General features: G+C 36.6%; 1 protein-coding gene across 1 annotated transcript in view; it reads left to right on the forward strand.

Annotated features, from left to right (window-relative positions):
* LOC108550246 (uncharacterized) overlaps nucleotides 1–17107 on the forward strand; it is a 219052-nt gene that overhangs the window by 186242 nt on the left and 15703 nt on the right. The window contains exon 5 of the mRNA XM_017903945.1: nucleotides 14985–15219. Within this exon, the coding sequence (XP_017759434.1) occupies nucleotides 14985–15219 (235 nt within the window). The remainder of the gene's footprint in view (nucleotides 1–14984; nucleotides 15220–17107) is intronic.

Below are 17107 nucleotides of genomic sequence, written 5' to 3' on the forward strand. Positions count from 1 at the left end.
CGATGTTAAGCAGTACTGGGAGATTCTGAACCATGCTAAACAATATTAAGCAATACTACTTGTAAACAGTATTTTAAATGACATTGAGTAATATTAAGGATATTAATTGATACTAAATGCTACTAAGCAATATACTGGGCAATATTAGGTAGTATCGAGTAATACTGTGGAACACTTTGTTTAGTAATACTATGTAACACTAATGATGTTACGTGATATCATGTTACACTAGCCAACAGTAAATAATACTAAGTGACATTTAGTGGTGATAAGCAATACTATGTCACTTTAAGCGATACTAAACAATATTAAGTGACATTGAGCGATGTTAAGTGCTACTAAGTGACACTAAGCAATGTCAAGTGGCACAAAGCAGCATTCAATGACACTAAATTATAGTAAACATCGTTGTGTGACGTTAAGCGATGCTAAGCAATATTAATTGACGCTCATTAATACTAAACATGATTAAATGACATTCAGCGATATTAACAAGCAATAAATTGTAAGTGACACTACAACTTTTCGTAGCGGTGCTTGTGTCTATTCGCGAAACACATATTTCAAATTTTCACAAATTTTCAGATTTAAACTTAAACAGATCGTAACAGATTCTCCTGGTAATACGTATCATGCATCGAGAGGAAATTCGTTCGTGGCTTATTGACATAAAATGCAAATAATTTATCGAAATGTTAATCGAACCTCATGCAGTGGAATTAATTTTGGCAGCAGTGGAAAAAGGAGTTATAAACTTGAGACCAGAATTTCATGTCAGGATTTACTGCGTATTAACCAAATGTAAAATCGCAGAAATAATTTTAAACCAATCTAAAAACAGAACAAATATGCGCCCAATAATTAGTCAGAGTGCAGCCATTATCAGTGTGAATACAGGGTTGAAATAAATTGCATATTACTATCCATCTTCGATAAATTCAAGCTCGTCGTCTAAAATTAATATTAAAAAAGCTTTCTCGCTCGAAGTGATAGAAATTATTCGAATACGAGATATTTACATTTCCCATTGCATGAAAACAATTTGAAAATCGACCACAAAAATAACTGTCGCTGATAATTTGGGACGGAGTAAATACAGCAATGGATTTTACTTTTAAAGATATTTTTACTTTACATAAAATAACGACACATTTGTTTACAGTTAGATTACTCTGTACAGACTGAAGACTATTACAGTTATGAATAGCTAATTAACCAGTAGGTGTCGCTAAGATCATGCACGTTATTCATTGTACACCTACATACCGGTATCTATTACATAATCGATAATACACACATGTATATACAAGGTGTTTAAAAAGGTGGAGATCAATCTTAAACTACGTGTTACTTAGGTCAAATAGACGAAGAAAGTTTATGTAAACTTGTGGCGACCACTGTTCACGCACTCACCACCAGAGGGAATCAAAGAGAATTGAGGTTTCTCGCAAATGCCTCGATGAACCCTCCGATTCCTGTATATACAAATTTCAGACGTGCTAATAGTATCTCTCTCTAAGGCAAGCTTGGTGGCCTTATTGGTAGGTCCACTAGCAGGTCCTAGGACGAGCCGCATGCCTTTCTTTTCTTTTCCTCTCTTCCAGTAGTGTAGGAATGGCAAATGAGAGACACTCGTTTATTTGGATAGAGTGTCCTCGTCTGGAACTCAGGTCTAGAGGACCCGTTAGTATTTGGCTGCCAGATGGACCGTAAGAGGTCGGGGTCAGGCCACGTGAGGTGGCCTCGCGCAACTTTGGCTTTCCCTGGTATAAACCGAGAGTGACGCGGCCGCAGTCACCTCATCCTGCAAGGATGGGCCTTCAGAGTGGCTAACTCCGAGGGAGGAGTCTCTTCCACCCTTGACCTTCCGTCGAGGGAGTTTCTCCTCCTTCGGGGAGGTGCTTGTTCTCTGGACGGGTTTTAAAAGGGCCCATTCTGGAGGTCAGAGTCAGTTATTAAGGAGTTACTAAGCAGTTACTAAGTTGGTTATTTAAGTAGTCGTCAGGTCAGTGTGTGAAGAGATAGAAGAGAGTTATTTTGTAGGAAAAGCGAGGCAATAAAGTAAAATTCCTACAGCAGGTGCCCAAACGAAGAGGCTATAGAATCGCAATGAGAATGACAGTTATCCTATAACAGGCGCTAAAAATATCGCTGCACAGCGGCCATTCTAAAGTTCCAAAAAAGACATCAGCGTTCTCCACGGTCCTTACACTTCTTCTAAACGTTTCTTTATTAAACGTAACAGGTGACTGCGATTAAAGGCAGAGAAACAAAAATTCAATATCCCATATGAACGTGACGTTTAAAAGAACTCACAGTCGCGAAGCTCCGCAAACGGGGCCACGATAAAATTAATAAAACTGTCACAGAAAACAGATCAATAGTCCAATATCGCGATGCTCCATCCGCACGAATTAATGGTAACCGTTTTTTCCCATATTCCGTGGAACGTCTCGCTCATGCATACGCGTAGGTAACGCGAGCGAGTGGCGATAATAAAAATGCAGTGGCGGTCAAGGCGCGGCGGCGGAATAAATCGCTGACAAAATGGCGGTTCTGGCGCTGCTAAAGACCGGCAACTCTCTCGTCGTCGCAAAGCCTGCGGTCGCGCAATTGTCGAGTAATAACGTGTCAAATAACGTTAAAACAATATCGTGGAAGTGTCGGTGCGGCGTGTCGCGATGGAGAAGCGTATTTCATAGCCGCGGTTAGCCCAGAAACCGCCGAGAGACACTTCAAAGGTGCCAAAAAGGCTTGACGTTTACGTGCGAAATAACGGTCGAAAGTATCCCGTTCTCGGCGCGCCGGCAGCCACGTGCATAAATTCGCGGAACAAACTGCCATTGCAGGGGTTTCGCATGGCTACGCCCTTAGGTGCAATGCATAGCACCGACTGCAGTGCATTTCGAGGTGTAAGCCACGGTGGTTCGCGTGTATACTGTGTGTCACAAAAATTTCTATTAGACCGGCGTTACGGAAGAACGCGCCGTGGTAAATATTGGACCAACGGGAAGGTAATTGGACATTAAGAGGTTGGCGTGTTAATTTTGCAAACTCGCTTCGTGCGCGAGTTGGGCGACGGGAAACATTTTTGATCAGGACACGGACCTGGAACGTATAATTTCGAGACAATTTTGGTGGACGGAGTATGAGCCTGGCTTTGTCGTCGATTCGATCAATCGTGCAACTTCCAGCCAAGTGCCTTTGACTTCAGTTTTTAAACGAAACGCGAGGCGATTTGTAGGAAAATTTATACTTTCGGATGGAATGTAAGATAAAAAGCAAACTGTGGCGGGAATCGTGGGTTATAAAATATTGGACCGATCAGAAAGTTCGTTTCTTTCTGAAAGGAGAGAAATTGATTTCTTTAGCTGAGATTTTTGTTAGTTAATCTAGGGTAATATGGGGCACAATTTATGACTGTCTTTTAGATATCTGGCAATTTATTTATTCCTTTGGCGTAGAATTTTTCATTTTTATCATCCAGCTATTTTTCTCAGAGCCTTTGATAATTTACTTCGTAGAATTAATAAGGAATTTCTTTCCATTTCAATTACTTGAAATGGTAATTGGTTAGAAATTGAAGCTGTATCCGAGATGATACATTGTCTACTCATTCATCAGTGTGATATTGTTGTGAGTTGCACGCATAGAAAATATCAAAGTACAATCGAATCCAATGCAGCAATGATATACAAGCTGAACAATGATAATTTCAATGAAATATTGTAGCGCAAAATAGCAATCGTATTTAATTTTCCATTTCGAGATATATATCACATTAAATGTAATATTGAATTTATGACTTTGCAAACTTCACGACAGTTCTGCTTCAGTTATCCAGCAATATGGTAAATCCAGTATTAACAGTTTAGAGTAATTAATTTTATTTATCGATTTTGTGTGTCAACAATTTATAATAGCAACGAATCTCGTGCTTCACTTATGAAGATGCAATCAGAAAAACCAGACATGATATTGTATTTAAAATGTTCAAAACGCGTAATGAAAATAAATTACGCAAATGTTAAATCTATGTTCAATAATAACAACTGGATTATAAGTAAGGAGCAAATTAATATATCTTGAAATCCTCCAAGAGAAATATTTATACAAAAACGAAACAAATGTAAAATTTATATTTTGTAAAAGGAGAAGCAAAATTTTACTTGAACTTGTTTCCTAAATTTCATTTATTAAATTTAATCGGGATATGTTAAATTGCTTAACAGTTTTAGTAGTTAGTCATAAGAATCGTGCGAAATATTCCTCTTAGAATATTGGTAAAGGTAGAATTACGACTTTCCGAAATTGCATTCTCCACAGTCTAAAGTAACAACGTTAAGTGAAAAGCATTCATTTTCACGTCTTATGTCCTATGCTGTTATTCACATATTAACCCATTTGAATTGCAATAAATTCACGGCGAAGTCACTCATATTCATTACCATAAAATTTCTAAGAGGATTTCCATTATTCTTATGAAATTACCTGTTTCCTACATATCCCATGTTCAACCATTGATCTATTTTATATACAACATTTCATATTTAATATTTCCATGCTTTAAACAAAAAGTTTAATCCCAGAAAATATAATATTTGCTGTAAACTACGTATTAAATACAGTAATTTGAGCATCATCAATGTGAAATTAGAAACACAGTCCTTAATCAATAACAAAAATGTGTATCATTGAAAACGTAAAAAAATTAATAAATTTGAACGGAAAGAAGATTCTAATAATAAGTGAACATTAAATAGCTAATATAATAGTATACTGTTATATAGTATCTCGATATCTTTCTTAAGCTAACTTCTCTAATTGACAGTAAGTCCAACTGATATAATATCTGTCAATTAAAATCACATTTAATTTGCCCCCAAAACAAGTTCCAGAGAAATTACTCACTCATTTGTCCCTGTTAATTAATTTTTCCAATACAGCAAAACAAAATCCCCAGCTAAAAATCTTCATCTGTAGCATAATTTATCTCTTCCACCTCTTGGGTATCATTTACCAATAATTAACACAATATTGTTCGAATAACGACTAACTTTTGCAGTTGAGTAAGTTTTTACCTCGTGGACAAATACGTTTAATCGAAAATCAATTATCTTTTATTAATTAAAAAACAATTAAATCGAATAATCCCTCCGAATAATTATTCCACCCATATTTCCTGCACCTACTCAACGACCATACGTACCATTACCGAAATAACTCTAAATCCCGGCAAATAAGAACCAAGAATTACTCGAACAAACATATTTCTCTCTCTCTCTCTCTCTCTCTCTCTCTCTCTCTCTCTCTCTGTCCCCTATATCTACCTACGAAACGTTGTGCACCACGAAACAGAAAAAAAAGCTGGACGTTTCATCGAAAAGTCGTAGAACACCCCGTAGAACGGATGTGGCAAGCGTAAGTCTGCCAGCAGGCGGTCGTACATATCCGATAGGTATACAGGTGTGGAGTCATAGCACGGTGCAGTGGTACGTGTGTTTGCGTACACACTGTTACACTTTGTCGTCGTGGTACGTCGTAAACTGCATCGTTCGCCAACAATCGTCGTCCCCGGACGAGGAACGCGCGGCGCTGGTGTCATCCTTGTCGCGACCTGGTAATCCCGCCGCTAGTTTTCAACGACCTCCACCCCTTTGAGCTCTCCCGTCGCTCACGCCACGGTGGCGTCGCGTCGCGTCGGGTCTTCGACGAATCCGGAGTGCCAGGTATACCAGGCGACACGAGCTGGCTTGGGCCGCGTTTTCTCGGTTTTCTCTAATTGAACGGAGTACTGGAGGATTTAACCTCCTCCACTGTCGTGTAGTTTGTTTGCCCCCAAGCCTACGCGCGCTGTGTGCTCAATTTTCTGCTCTCGAGCTAATTGCTCATGACCTTCGTGCTGCCTCCGATTCTTGCGCGAATTCAATTAAAGACACGAGCCAACGAGGACACCGTGCGACGAAAGTTGCCTTATTGTGGGAACGTGGTAGAGAAGTGGCGTCCTTGTATTGTTCGAGAGCCTTGGCAGTTCGATTTCACTCGCTGCAGCGCGCTGCTATTATTTTCGGGGGTGGTGGATGAGGGCTACGCGTCGGTAGGTCTCGTGTGATCCGAGGGGAAATAAATGTCATTATAAATGTGTAAATTTTTACTTCCATTTTAATTATATTATAAATGTACACTTTCTAAACTCGATATATGTATATTGTACAGTATATCATCACTAGGCTGTTCTTGCTTCACGACGATTAGTGATGGACATCTCTTTGAGGAGATTATGTTTGGCTTCGAATAGTGAGTGGACTGTTGTTATCTTGATATTGTATATTTTTATATGTCGCTTGCTACTAGGTCTAGTATTTATATGAATCCTTAGTAAGGCTATGTATCTTGTTATTGGAAAAATTTTCCGAATTTGAGGTGCAAGGGTGGGGGTTACAAATGGAAAAACGAACTGAATTTTTACTCTATACTCCAGGTACTTGATGTATGTGATGACCATGCGTCCAGGTGCCATTGTGGTACGGGGTCGGCAATATGGTATTTCCTAATAAGTACTAATACCGCCGAAACGATATTTCATGGTTTAACATATATATATAAATATTTATTATAATCTTTAGACAATTTTTACACGTAGCTCTCGACTCTATTCACGGACGAAGGTTGACTTCTCTACGTATTACCTGAAAACAAAAACTAAGTGATAGAAGAAGATAATGCACCGACAAAGACCACGCACTCGACAGCTCTTGGGTGTTACAAAGAAATGAAATACGAACGTATACTTTGTGTCCTGTATTATTAATTGCAATATTTTGTTAATTTTTGTTTACATAACCCATTGGTTCTGAGATGTAGGATTATAGAAATTAGAATATCCGATCGGTGTCACTTGACAGGCACTTTCCATACTTTGACAGGGATTGTACGATTTGAATATGTGAAAGATAAGTTTTCAAATAAAATTTTATTTCTCATTTGTCTATGTTCATTTAGCGAAATTCAATTGATTTCGGAGTTCGAAATAAATGGCTTCTAAATTAATTATTTTGAAGGAAATATCTCGAAGCCTTTTGCAAGCTTTGCTAATTGCTACCACGAAAGGTTAAATGCATAGGAATTTATGTAACGAGATGGATTCTGTGGTTCGTATACGAGTAACATATAAAACGTGTGAACTATAAGCTAGTGTAAAATGTAATGGAAAAATACGCTGGTCTTTGGAAATGTGCAATTCTCCATTTCGCGACATATATCATTTAGGTGATATTTATACACTATGTATACGATATTTATGCAGTGACAACGATTCCAGCAACCATTTCGTTTCATCAGCATGTCAGCGATATTGATTTAAATCCACGATAACTAGTTTTATTATTCCGTTCGTTGCGTTGATACGTATTTGCAACGGGAAAACAGAATTCGTGCAAGCGGTATATATCAAATTCGGATAATGTCGCCTGAATTAAAGCGATATCGAATTTTAACAAATCTCTATTATTTGGAAAAACTTCACTGTTATTCCCATGGATTAAAAATAAATATCCATTCGCATCGAAGCATAGAAATATCTTTAATCGATATCTAAGTTCATTTATATAACTCGTTTTACCTATTACCTTTTAAATTTCAACAAAAATATTTCTCTTTACCGTCGTAAAAAAAAGTGAATAAAGAAAAAGTTATTAGGACATGTGGAAGCTCTCTCTTTTCCGTGGTACATGGACGATCGTGATCTCTTACCTCCTTTCATACTCGAATAAGGAAAAATTGCTTCTGAGGGCATGTATTAGGTTCACTATGTAATTATGAGAAGACAATGGAGCTTTAGAGCTGTACAACTTTAGAAACATTAGGAAATATAGTAGATGTGGTATATTTTTCAATTATTATAGCATATAATATACGTTTACAATGGATAAAGACTATAATAATTTATAATAAATAAAATATAATAATATAATAATATCGATATACATTTAGAACGATTGGAAAGTATGGTATACTTCTCAGGTGATACGTTGAACATTTCCAAGTGGGTGCATTGGACGATATTACAACAAATTTTTAAATTATGTACAAAGGGATGTACTGCAATGATTAAATAATTATAAGATGGCACGTAACTTGATCATACATTGATTCATAGTATGCAGAAAAGAAAGGTTGGGAATCCTTGATACATATGTTATACTTTTGATACCTTTAGAAAGTATAATATATACAATATACTTGTACAACTACCATGAAGTATAGTACGTGTATTTTGTCTTTTGAACTAATACAAAACATAATGAATTTTTGTTTTAATTTTCATTCTTCTGGGAAAAGTAATTATAAATCAAACTTTTGACTAGCTAAAATGTGATAATGTATAGTTATATCACAGTTGATTCCACCAATCTTCGCATTTCCAATTGATGCACAAGGCATATAATATTAAAAAATACGATTCTAGAACAAAGAATTCCTCGCGACAGTCTTCATTAGTCTTAACCGGGAGCTTTCCTGAACCACCGACAGATGTCGCGTGCTTGTAATGCACACTTTCATAGCCTATGATCAAATAGTTTCATGCTTCGTCAAAAAGTGCATAGTCGATTCGAACGATATAAACGTGTTCGCAAAATCAGCTGAACCTAAGATTCCAACTCTTGCAGCTTCCGAAATAGTAATTTGAAATACTTAAAAGAAAATAACAGCTGTGTCACTCTGTTTCCGCGTGTTATTCCAACACCTCACGTTGTCAAATTCGGACGAATTGTTCCGTAGCTAGGTATCACTGACAATAGTTTACGAAGACTTCGGTTCAGTTGGTCGAGGTGTTAAACGATATTTAGTGGTAGTAAATCGGCATTACGCGGCAGTTAACGAACTAAGTTGGAATTCCAAGTTAATTAACAATTTTTTCCGATTTACTGCCTGCAGTTAAATACCTGTAGCCATAAACTGCAGACGGTCCTGAGCGTCGTCTATTTCAACGGTGTCATTTCAGCATCAATCGGAGTCGCTATTTAACACAATAATTTACAAACGCAGAATATCTTTGGGACCAATTATACAAGTCAACGTGGTCGCAAATAAATATATGTTTACTCCACAGATGAACGAATCGCTGAAATTTATCCGTTAGCCCGACGCGAGCCTAGCTATGAAAGAGCAAAAAGACGAGCATCAACACTGCAGTGCCATTAATCATCGAAATCGTATTTTTTTCATCTTAGACAGATGACCAGGTGGTGGGGGTGCGAATTGCATAATTTTTCAAGCGAGAAAATCCCAGCAACTCGCTGCAACGTATCCAACGCGTACACATTTGTCTCGACTGACATAGATTTGACAAATCGTTAAACGACGGGAAATATATACGTGTAACCCCGTTGGAAATGAGTTTTTCCGCTTACCCCACTCCGCCGTGTTTTCGCCCGCGATTAATCGATAGCAATCCTTAACACTTTACGGCGAGAAGTTGGGCGGAAGTTTCAAAGAGCGTGTAAGTGGAATTCGACACAAATCGCGGTGATATTAGCCGACGGGGAACGTTTCGCGTTCACACTACTAGCATTCTTTTCAAGGGTTTCAAGGAAAATGGCTTCTACTGATTGTCTATGATCAAAGTCCCCCACGATGTAATTTCACGACTGCGACCCTGATTCCTTGTAATGGAACGCGGCTGCCGGCGGAACTTTTTGGGGTAATTACCGCGGGCTTCGTTACCCTTGTGGGTATTCCTGTTACTCGTTGGTTTTGTTATTATTTATATAATAGTGCGGAATACAGGCGAACGTATGTACAAGGTAGAAGTGAAAATATCGCATATTCGAGAGTGTTCGAGGTGATTCTTTGTGCAGAAATAGATTGAAAGTGGTCAATCAATTTTTTAATTTATAGTTCAGTTTTTGAAAAGTGAAATTGTACGCTTATATCTTTCATACATTTAATTAGATATAAAAATAAATTACAAATATGAAATACTTTTAATACAATATTATAAAGTATTTTTTTTATCCAATGCATAGTTTTCATTATAAAAGTAAGCCATACATGTACAATACTTTCTGTAGGATATTAAAATTTCTTTGTTCGATATTTGGTCTTAAAGAAAGTCAATTTTGAAAATTTCTTGTTTGTATGTGCACTTTACAGATATGTAGTAAAAGTTGATTACATGTATTGAATAATTTTCACAGAATAATGGAGGATATTGAAATTTCAGAAAATGCTTTTTATCGACAGGTTAGTTTTCAAGAAAGTTGATTTTGAACACACATTGTGCATGCATGCACTTGTCTATATAGCTAAGACACAGTTTGCTGAGCGACACAATAATGCCCTTTTGTCTTCGTGTACGATATGTGCGAGGTTTTGACGAGCTTTTAAGTAAAAGGAGATAATAAAATGGCAGGTTTTAAAATTTCGTAATTAGTCTCTGTTATCAGTGGGGAAAACAGAAAACATGTCTGCGACAGAAGTCCATTTACGGCGTTGCATACTTTACGAGTTCTAACGAGGAAATTGTGTTTTCGGTGAGGTTGTTGTATCAGGATTATAGAAAGAGGAAGAACTACCAGAATAATGACAATTATGGAAATTTTTGAAATTAAAAGCAGAATGAGGATGCAACATTTTATGTATGAATAAATAACAATCTTTTAGTTTAATATTTTGTAAGAAACCCATGTTTTAATTTTGATCCGTGTATTTTAGAACAAGAAACATAACAAAGTTTGCAAATTATTATTTTATCTTTTAACTTTTGTCAGTAAGCAATAATGTATATGTATTTTATTGCTTATTTAAAATAAATATGTATTTATATATTTGTTCTGATTATTATACTTAATGTCGACTAATAAAGTCATATTAAATATAGAAGAGAACTTCGTATAATTTATTGCTGTGTCTCTATTAAATTATAAAATATTTTACTTTTATTTATATTATATTTCATACCTGGAGAAGTACCCACAAAAAAAGTAATAAAAGAACGAAATTCCACTGTTTCAATTTCGAAAAATTGATAGGATTACAAAAAAGTCCCTTTGTATAGGCAAAAAACAACTTCAAAGATTTTTGGTGGTATTATAAATTGTTCTATTTACTATAGTCAGTATACTATACTGACTATACGCTTGTATACAATTATATTTATATTCCTTTAGTATTTTTTAAATGTTATAAAGTGGATTCTTTTCGCTTTTCAGTCACCACGAAAAATACCAAATTTCCGTTAATTTGCACCGCCAACTCGTTATTTATCTGCTATGTAATTTTTAGTTTCCTGAATCGCGTTTAAACGCAGCAACCGCAGTTGGCTTGTAGGACCAATCGAAATCAACGAATTGATAAAATAAAATAATATAAAAAGGGAAGCAAAATAAAATGTACCGTACGAACATATTTTCCTTCCCATTCGATATGAAATAATGAATTTTAATGCGTACATCGATAGAAATGAACGGATATATTCGGCGAAAACCTGTGACTCCCTTCCTCATCGAGGCGAAAAGAAGAAAGAAAAATGGGAAAGAAAATAGAAAAAGGGAGAGATCGTTGCATGAACAGAGCACAATGTTTCCTCTGACTTCCCTCCATTTTTAACTTTCATTTATTCGACTTTCATATTCCTTTTTTTCCCCCAAATGAATTCCATTGCAGTTTCTGAATTCGGTTTCCTCCGACTCTCCCGAAACGAAACGAAACGGGAAACAAACCCTAAAAAAGGAAAGGGAAAAAGGAAGGAAGAAGTGAAATAGAAGGGAAGAGGAAAAAAGGAATCGAGATGTACGAGAGACGCTGTTTGGATTCTCTCTCCTGCTTCCTTCCTCGTTTTCGTGTAATTCGCTTTTTCATTTCCTCGCTCGACCAAAATTTATGAAGAACGTTCATCGAAATAATAATAAATCGCGCGGGACGGGAGCGTTTGTTACATTTAAAAACGCGTTACTCATCGGCCGCGAACACGACAGAAATGTCCGGGCATTTGTTCTTATACGCGCCATCCTCGTTGGCGTCGTCCATTACTCGTTTGACGTTATATAGCGAAACATTGATTCATGCCTCGTGTCGGAATTTAAGCGCTGTTTGTTAAAAGATTCATCGGGTTGTTCGCTACACTGAATTCAATTTGCTTAATTTGCGTCCAGCATCGATTTTATAATGCGGTATCGTAACAGCGACTGCGTGCGAGAGTCTCGGTGAATAACATATATATTAACATGTGAAATTATGTTATAAACTGCAGTAAATGACGTAAAAATTGTATTAATATCAGCATCGATCATTCCGAGGACAGTTTATTATCACTTTTATGGTATCGTGAAAACGAAACAGAAGTATTCCTATGGTATTGTTAAAAGAGGATTTTATGTTCAATATTATGTATTGAATATTTATGGACATACATTTTGTTATCTTAAATCTGTCGTTGATCAGAATTTTTATATTTTGCACTAAACAGTTTACGAATATTTAATATTCATTTTGTTAATTTTAAGCGCATTTTATTTATGCGTTATAGTAAACGCGATGAAAAAGAATTTTTATGAATGGATTATTAATCAACGTTTTTATATTTCGTATTATGTATTTTATGAATATTTATTAATATTAATTTTGTTGATTATAAAGACAATTTATGTACATGTTATCGTGAAAGCAATAGAATTTTTACGAATCTGTTTTTCATTAATATTTTTATATTTTATGTATGTTTTATGAATATTAATCTGATCACGGTATAAAATATTACTTTGTTATTTGGAATATCTTTTATGTTTTATTTTTGGTTTCAAATTAAAATGAAGCTTCAAAAGAGATTCGAGGATGAATTAAACAGATTATTTAAAACAAAATTGCGGTGAAATTATGGGAAAAATGGTAGGATATTTAAGGACTCCGAAAATTGTAAAATTGTAACATTTTCTGAAATACAGTGAACAATGGTGTGATGGCAAATATATACGCTGGAGTATGGAATTACCTTATTATTCTGCATTGTAATTTAATAAAAGAATTAAATTGAATTTATTTATTACGAATATTTAAAAAGTATACAATATTTTTATGAATCTGCTATTGATCAGAGTTTTTGTATATTTTAGTTAAAAAATTGCTTTCTATTCGTGACTTGTGAAATTTGTGTAACATTTTTAATTTAATATGAAAAACAATCTTTTGAAATAAATTAGGAAGTACAGTAAATATATTTGTATTAAACACTTAAAAAGAGCTTAAGAAAAGAAATTGTAAGAAATTAAAAAATAAGGAATATATACTAATTCGTATGAATATACATTCGTATTTTGTTCTGTATTTGCCAATTACGAGATAAAATTTTGGCATGTATACTCATCTGTAATGGAAAATGAGGATTACACATTAGCACGGCAAAGGAACACAATAATATTAATGATAAATTTTTATCTTGTTACACAGTATAATACGCATTGACAGAAATAACGCAGTATTAGATATAACAAGCACAGGACACATATTTTCAGTCAGATGAAAGCAATTACATATGCAATCAGATGAAAGGCAATTACGAATGATAACGAAAAGTAAAGTAATTTAATATACCTCCAAAATGCTTCCAACAGCAATTGCTGTTTACTTATTACTTAATTAAACTGAATAAATATAAATTTAATATTTAATACATCCCCCCTGCCCCCCCAAAAAAGGAAAGAAACGATTATATCAATGATGGCGAATTAAATACAAAGAAGAATATCATCTGATTATAATCATCAAGATAGTTAGAGATATTATAAAAATAGTTCGTTTCAGCATGTCGAAGAAGCGGATCATTAACATACAGCATAATCTGTCGTGCATATCCCCCGATTTCCATCAGCCCCGTGAAGTCCCTGCTTATCTCAAATTCCAACCTAATAATCGATCTTGCCGGATTGCCGCCATATTCCTAATACCGAATATTCTCGTGCTCAAAGGACAGGAACGCTGTAATTTTATTAACGAGTTCATTCGTAGGCCCATCTGCTCTTATCAACCATTTCACCCATTGTTGCCAAACTCCCGTAAACCTGATTGCTCGGGGGGATGGTGCAAAAACTAATGTACAAAGTCACATTCACGAGTTAGCTTGCGCAAACGCTAATTACGGTCATAAAGATCGTCTATCTCCTTGTGCCTAAGATCTGCTCAGTCTCCGAAACGATCCAGGGGAAAAAAGCACAGATACGAAGCATCCTTTAAGAAGCTTTGGTAAAAATATCGCCGATTGTAGTCCAGCAATTCTCAAACTCGAGCAGGCTAAACAATTCGCCGAGCCCTAAGTACCATTAAAAACGCTGAGAGTGCGAGGGCCTGCTAGCGTGATAGCGCGCGCGCATCCACAGCAGGGTATCAGGAAAGTCGTCGGTATTTTTCCTTGCTGGAAAGTTTTAAGTAAATCTTAGCCGATCCACTTGCGATTCAGCTCGCCGTGGGCCGCTCAACCGAATAACTTACTTTCGACGCCATCGCCAGTTCTTAGAACGATAATGATCCATTAAGAAACTCGGAACTCGAGCATCACTGTGAATACTACGGGTTAGCTAGGAGGGACGTTTTCTCACGAGGAAAGGAATGAAAAAACGTTAATCGGAGGAACACAGCGCCGGAAACGGCCAAGTCTTTCGACTTTTCATCGAACTGGAAGGAGTCGTCTTTGTGCTTAACGGCCGGTACCAGCATGCGGTACCAATGGGTTGGGGTATGGCCGAAGGGTTGAACGGGCGAAACGAAGAGTTCGCTACCCGATTCCAGATGAATGGATTTCGTTAAAAGCAGATTTACATTTCCTTCGCTCCTGACCCGCCCTGTCTCTTTCTTTTCCGTTTATTCCTTGTTCCTTTCTTCTGTATCCTCGTGTGAGCATCACCGGACTAGTTGGCGCGCTATTAGGCTCCGTGTCGCTTCACCTTATCGTTGAAATTTCGCTACCAATTTACGTTTAAATGTGTCTCCAGGTGGAGTCCTACATGAAGCGTCAACCACAACAGAGGTGGGATCGCAATGACCCGCTGGTCCACGCTGATCAACCAGAGAATCTTCAGTGGATCGAGATCAGGGTAAATCTTCAGCCGTTCCATTTCCCAAACGGTCAGCTGAATTTACGATGCAGCGCCCAGATTCCAGGCATATATTCGGCGATAAGCGAGGTACAGCTCGGTGGTGGACTGCGTGAACCTGTACCAGAGAGAGGTAATACGAGTTTTATGCTGACTTTGAATGAGAGACTCTGAATGTACAACGCTGACATCCGGGGCTACCAACGTTTTCGAGATTTTAATCGCTCGTGATGCCACAACGATAAGGATAACGAACGGATTATTGTAAAAGCTACACTCTTGCAAACTCTGCCGAATTTGTGCAACTCGTCTACCAGATTTTTATACGTCCTATTTTCATGCATCTGGGATTCAGAATTATTACTAAGATATTTGTTAAGTTCTGCATATTTCACCGTGTATTTAATTCTTTCCCGACAACGTTGGTCCTTTTGATGTCGGTATAATTAACGTTGCAGAGCCCAGAGGTATATTTATAATTATTTACCTTCAAAATATTAGAAAAGTTTTTATTTAAAAATGTAACATTAATCAACTGACAGTGGATTAAATGTTGATTAAACCTACATTAGCGTGAGGAATACCAGGAACGGTTCGGGTATAAATTACAAAGACTGGAAACATGTCGCGTTACATGTAGACGAATGTTCCTAAATGTACCGTGCAAAAGTTTCGAAAGTCATCTGTGTTCTACAATAACAAACAATGCTTGTCGTACAATAGTCGCCATACATAGAGAGAAGTTTCTGTTCCGCGCTCTTAGTTGTCGAGGGGATGAAAGCACCCCGTGTACGTTATACAGGATGTTTTTGCTTATCTTAACCTGGAGTATATCCCCATTGGTCTCATGACAGAAACAAACTCGAACAACCAAAACCCTTATTAGTTGCAACGTAATGTACTTTAAATTATGAGACGAGATTTATTCACCGAGTACCCCATTTAACTTCCCTTTTTACTATTTGCATCCCGGAACACTCAAACTTGTCATAATTATACGATGGAAGTGATGCTGAAATTAAATGAAACTCGATTTTGCTTCGACTGTATAACATTCTTTATATGTATATTATACAGTAAATTAATATAGCTTTTCCCTAAACGTAGATATTGGAGAATTTGTTTACATTTGCGTAGAGCTAATTTATATTATAAGAAATCTGCGTTTAAAATTTGGATCGTATTTGGAATCGTATTTACCACGTATTTATCGAGAAAGCGATAGAAGTAAATAAAATCGAAAGATGATTGCTATGTCCTCGCGTTTTTGATCGAAATAATTAAACTACATCCAGGAATGTTATCAAAATTATTGCAATAGCTTATGCACTATCTTTTTATACCTGTCGTTTGTTAATAAAATTCTATTTAAATGGCATAATTGGGTAAGAACTATCTGTAAAATTAATTTCTCTTTTTTGTAATAACTCGCAACTTACTATATACAATATCATATAATAATTTTTAAATGAATAATTCCAAATTAAATTCTACAGTACCTGAAATAAGATAAATTGAACATGTCTGAAACACGATTGATGCTTTGATACTTCCACGCAGTAATAGAAAATACAATATCCTAGAATAAACCTAGAGAAAAGCCAATTACCACAGCATACGCCCACTTTTGATCATTAGCACATAGAATTTAGCGCACAAGCATTACGTCATCCTACCCTCTTTGACTACACCCTACAGACCCTTGGAGAGGACATTTCCCCTAAACCAGAGGAGACCTGTCTGAAGTAACAGAGACACGTCGCTCGGTCGCTAAAATTGAATCACTTAGACGTCTAACATAAGACAAAGAACGGAATCCACCTTTTCCGTCCTCCTGTTTACATTTCATTCGCATTCCCGTGGCGAATCCCCTTGCCACGCGTGTCCATCTAAACTCACGACGAAATTCCGCATAAACCCCGAACACGCTGTTTGTCCCTTCTCTCCCCCCTACCTCTCCTTCCTTTTTCTTTTTTTTTTTTTTTTTTTTTCGTTTTCTACCCCGCGGCTGGCCACACCTG

The sequence above is a fragment of the Eufriesea mexicana genome, unplaced genomic scaffold (genome assembly GCF_001483705.2).
Source record: "Eufriesea mexicana isolate 0111107269 unplaced genomic scaffold, ASM148370v2 scaffold2645, whole genome shotgun sequence".
NCBI classification, from domain to species: Eukaryota; Metazoa; Arthropoda; class Insecta; order Hymenoptera; family Apidae; genus Eufriesea; species Eufriesea mexicana.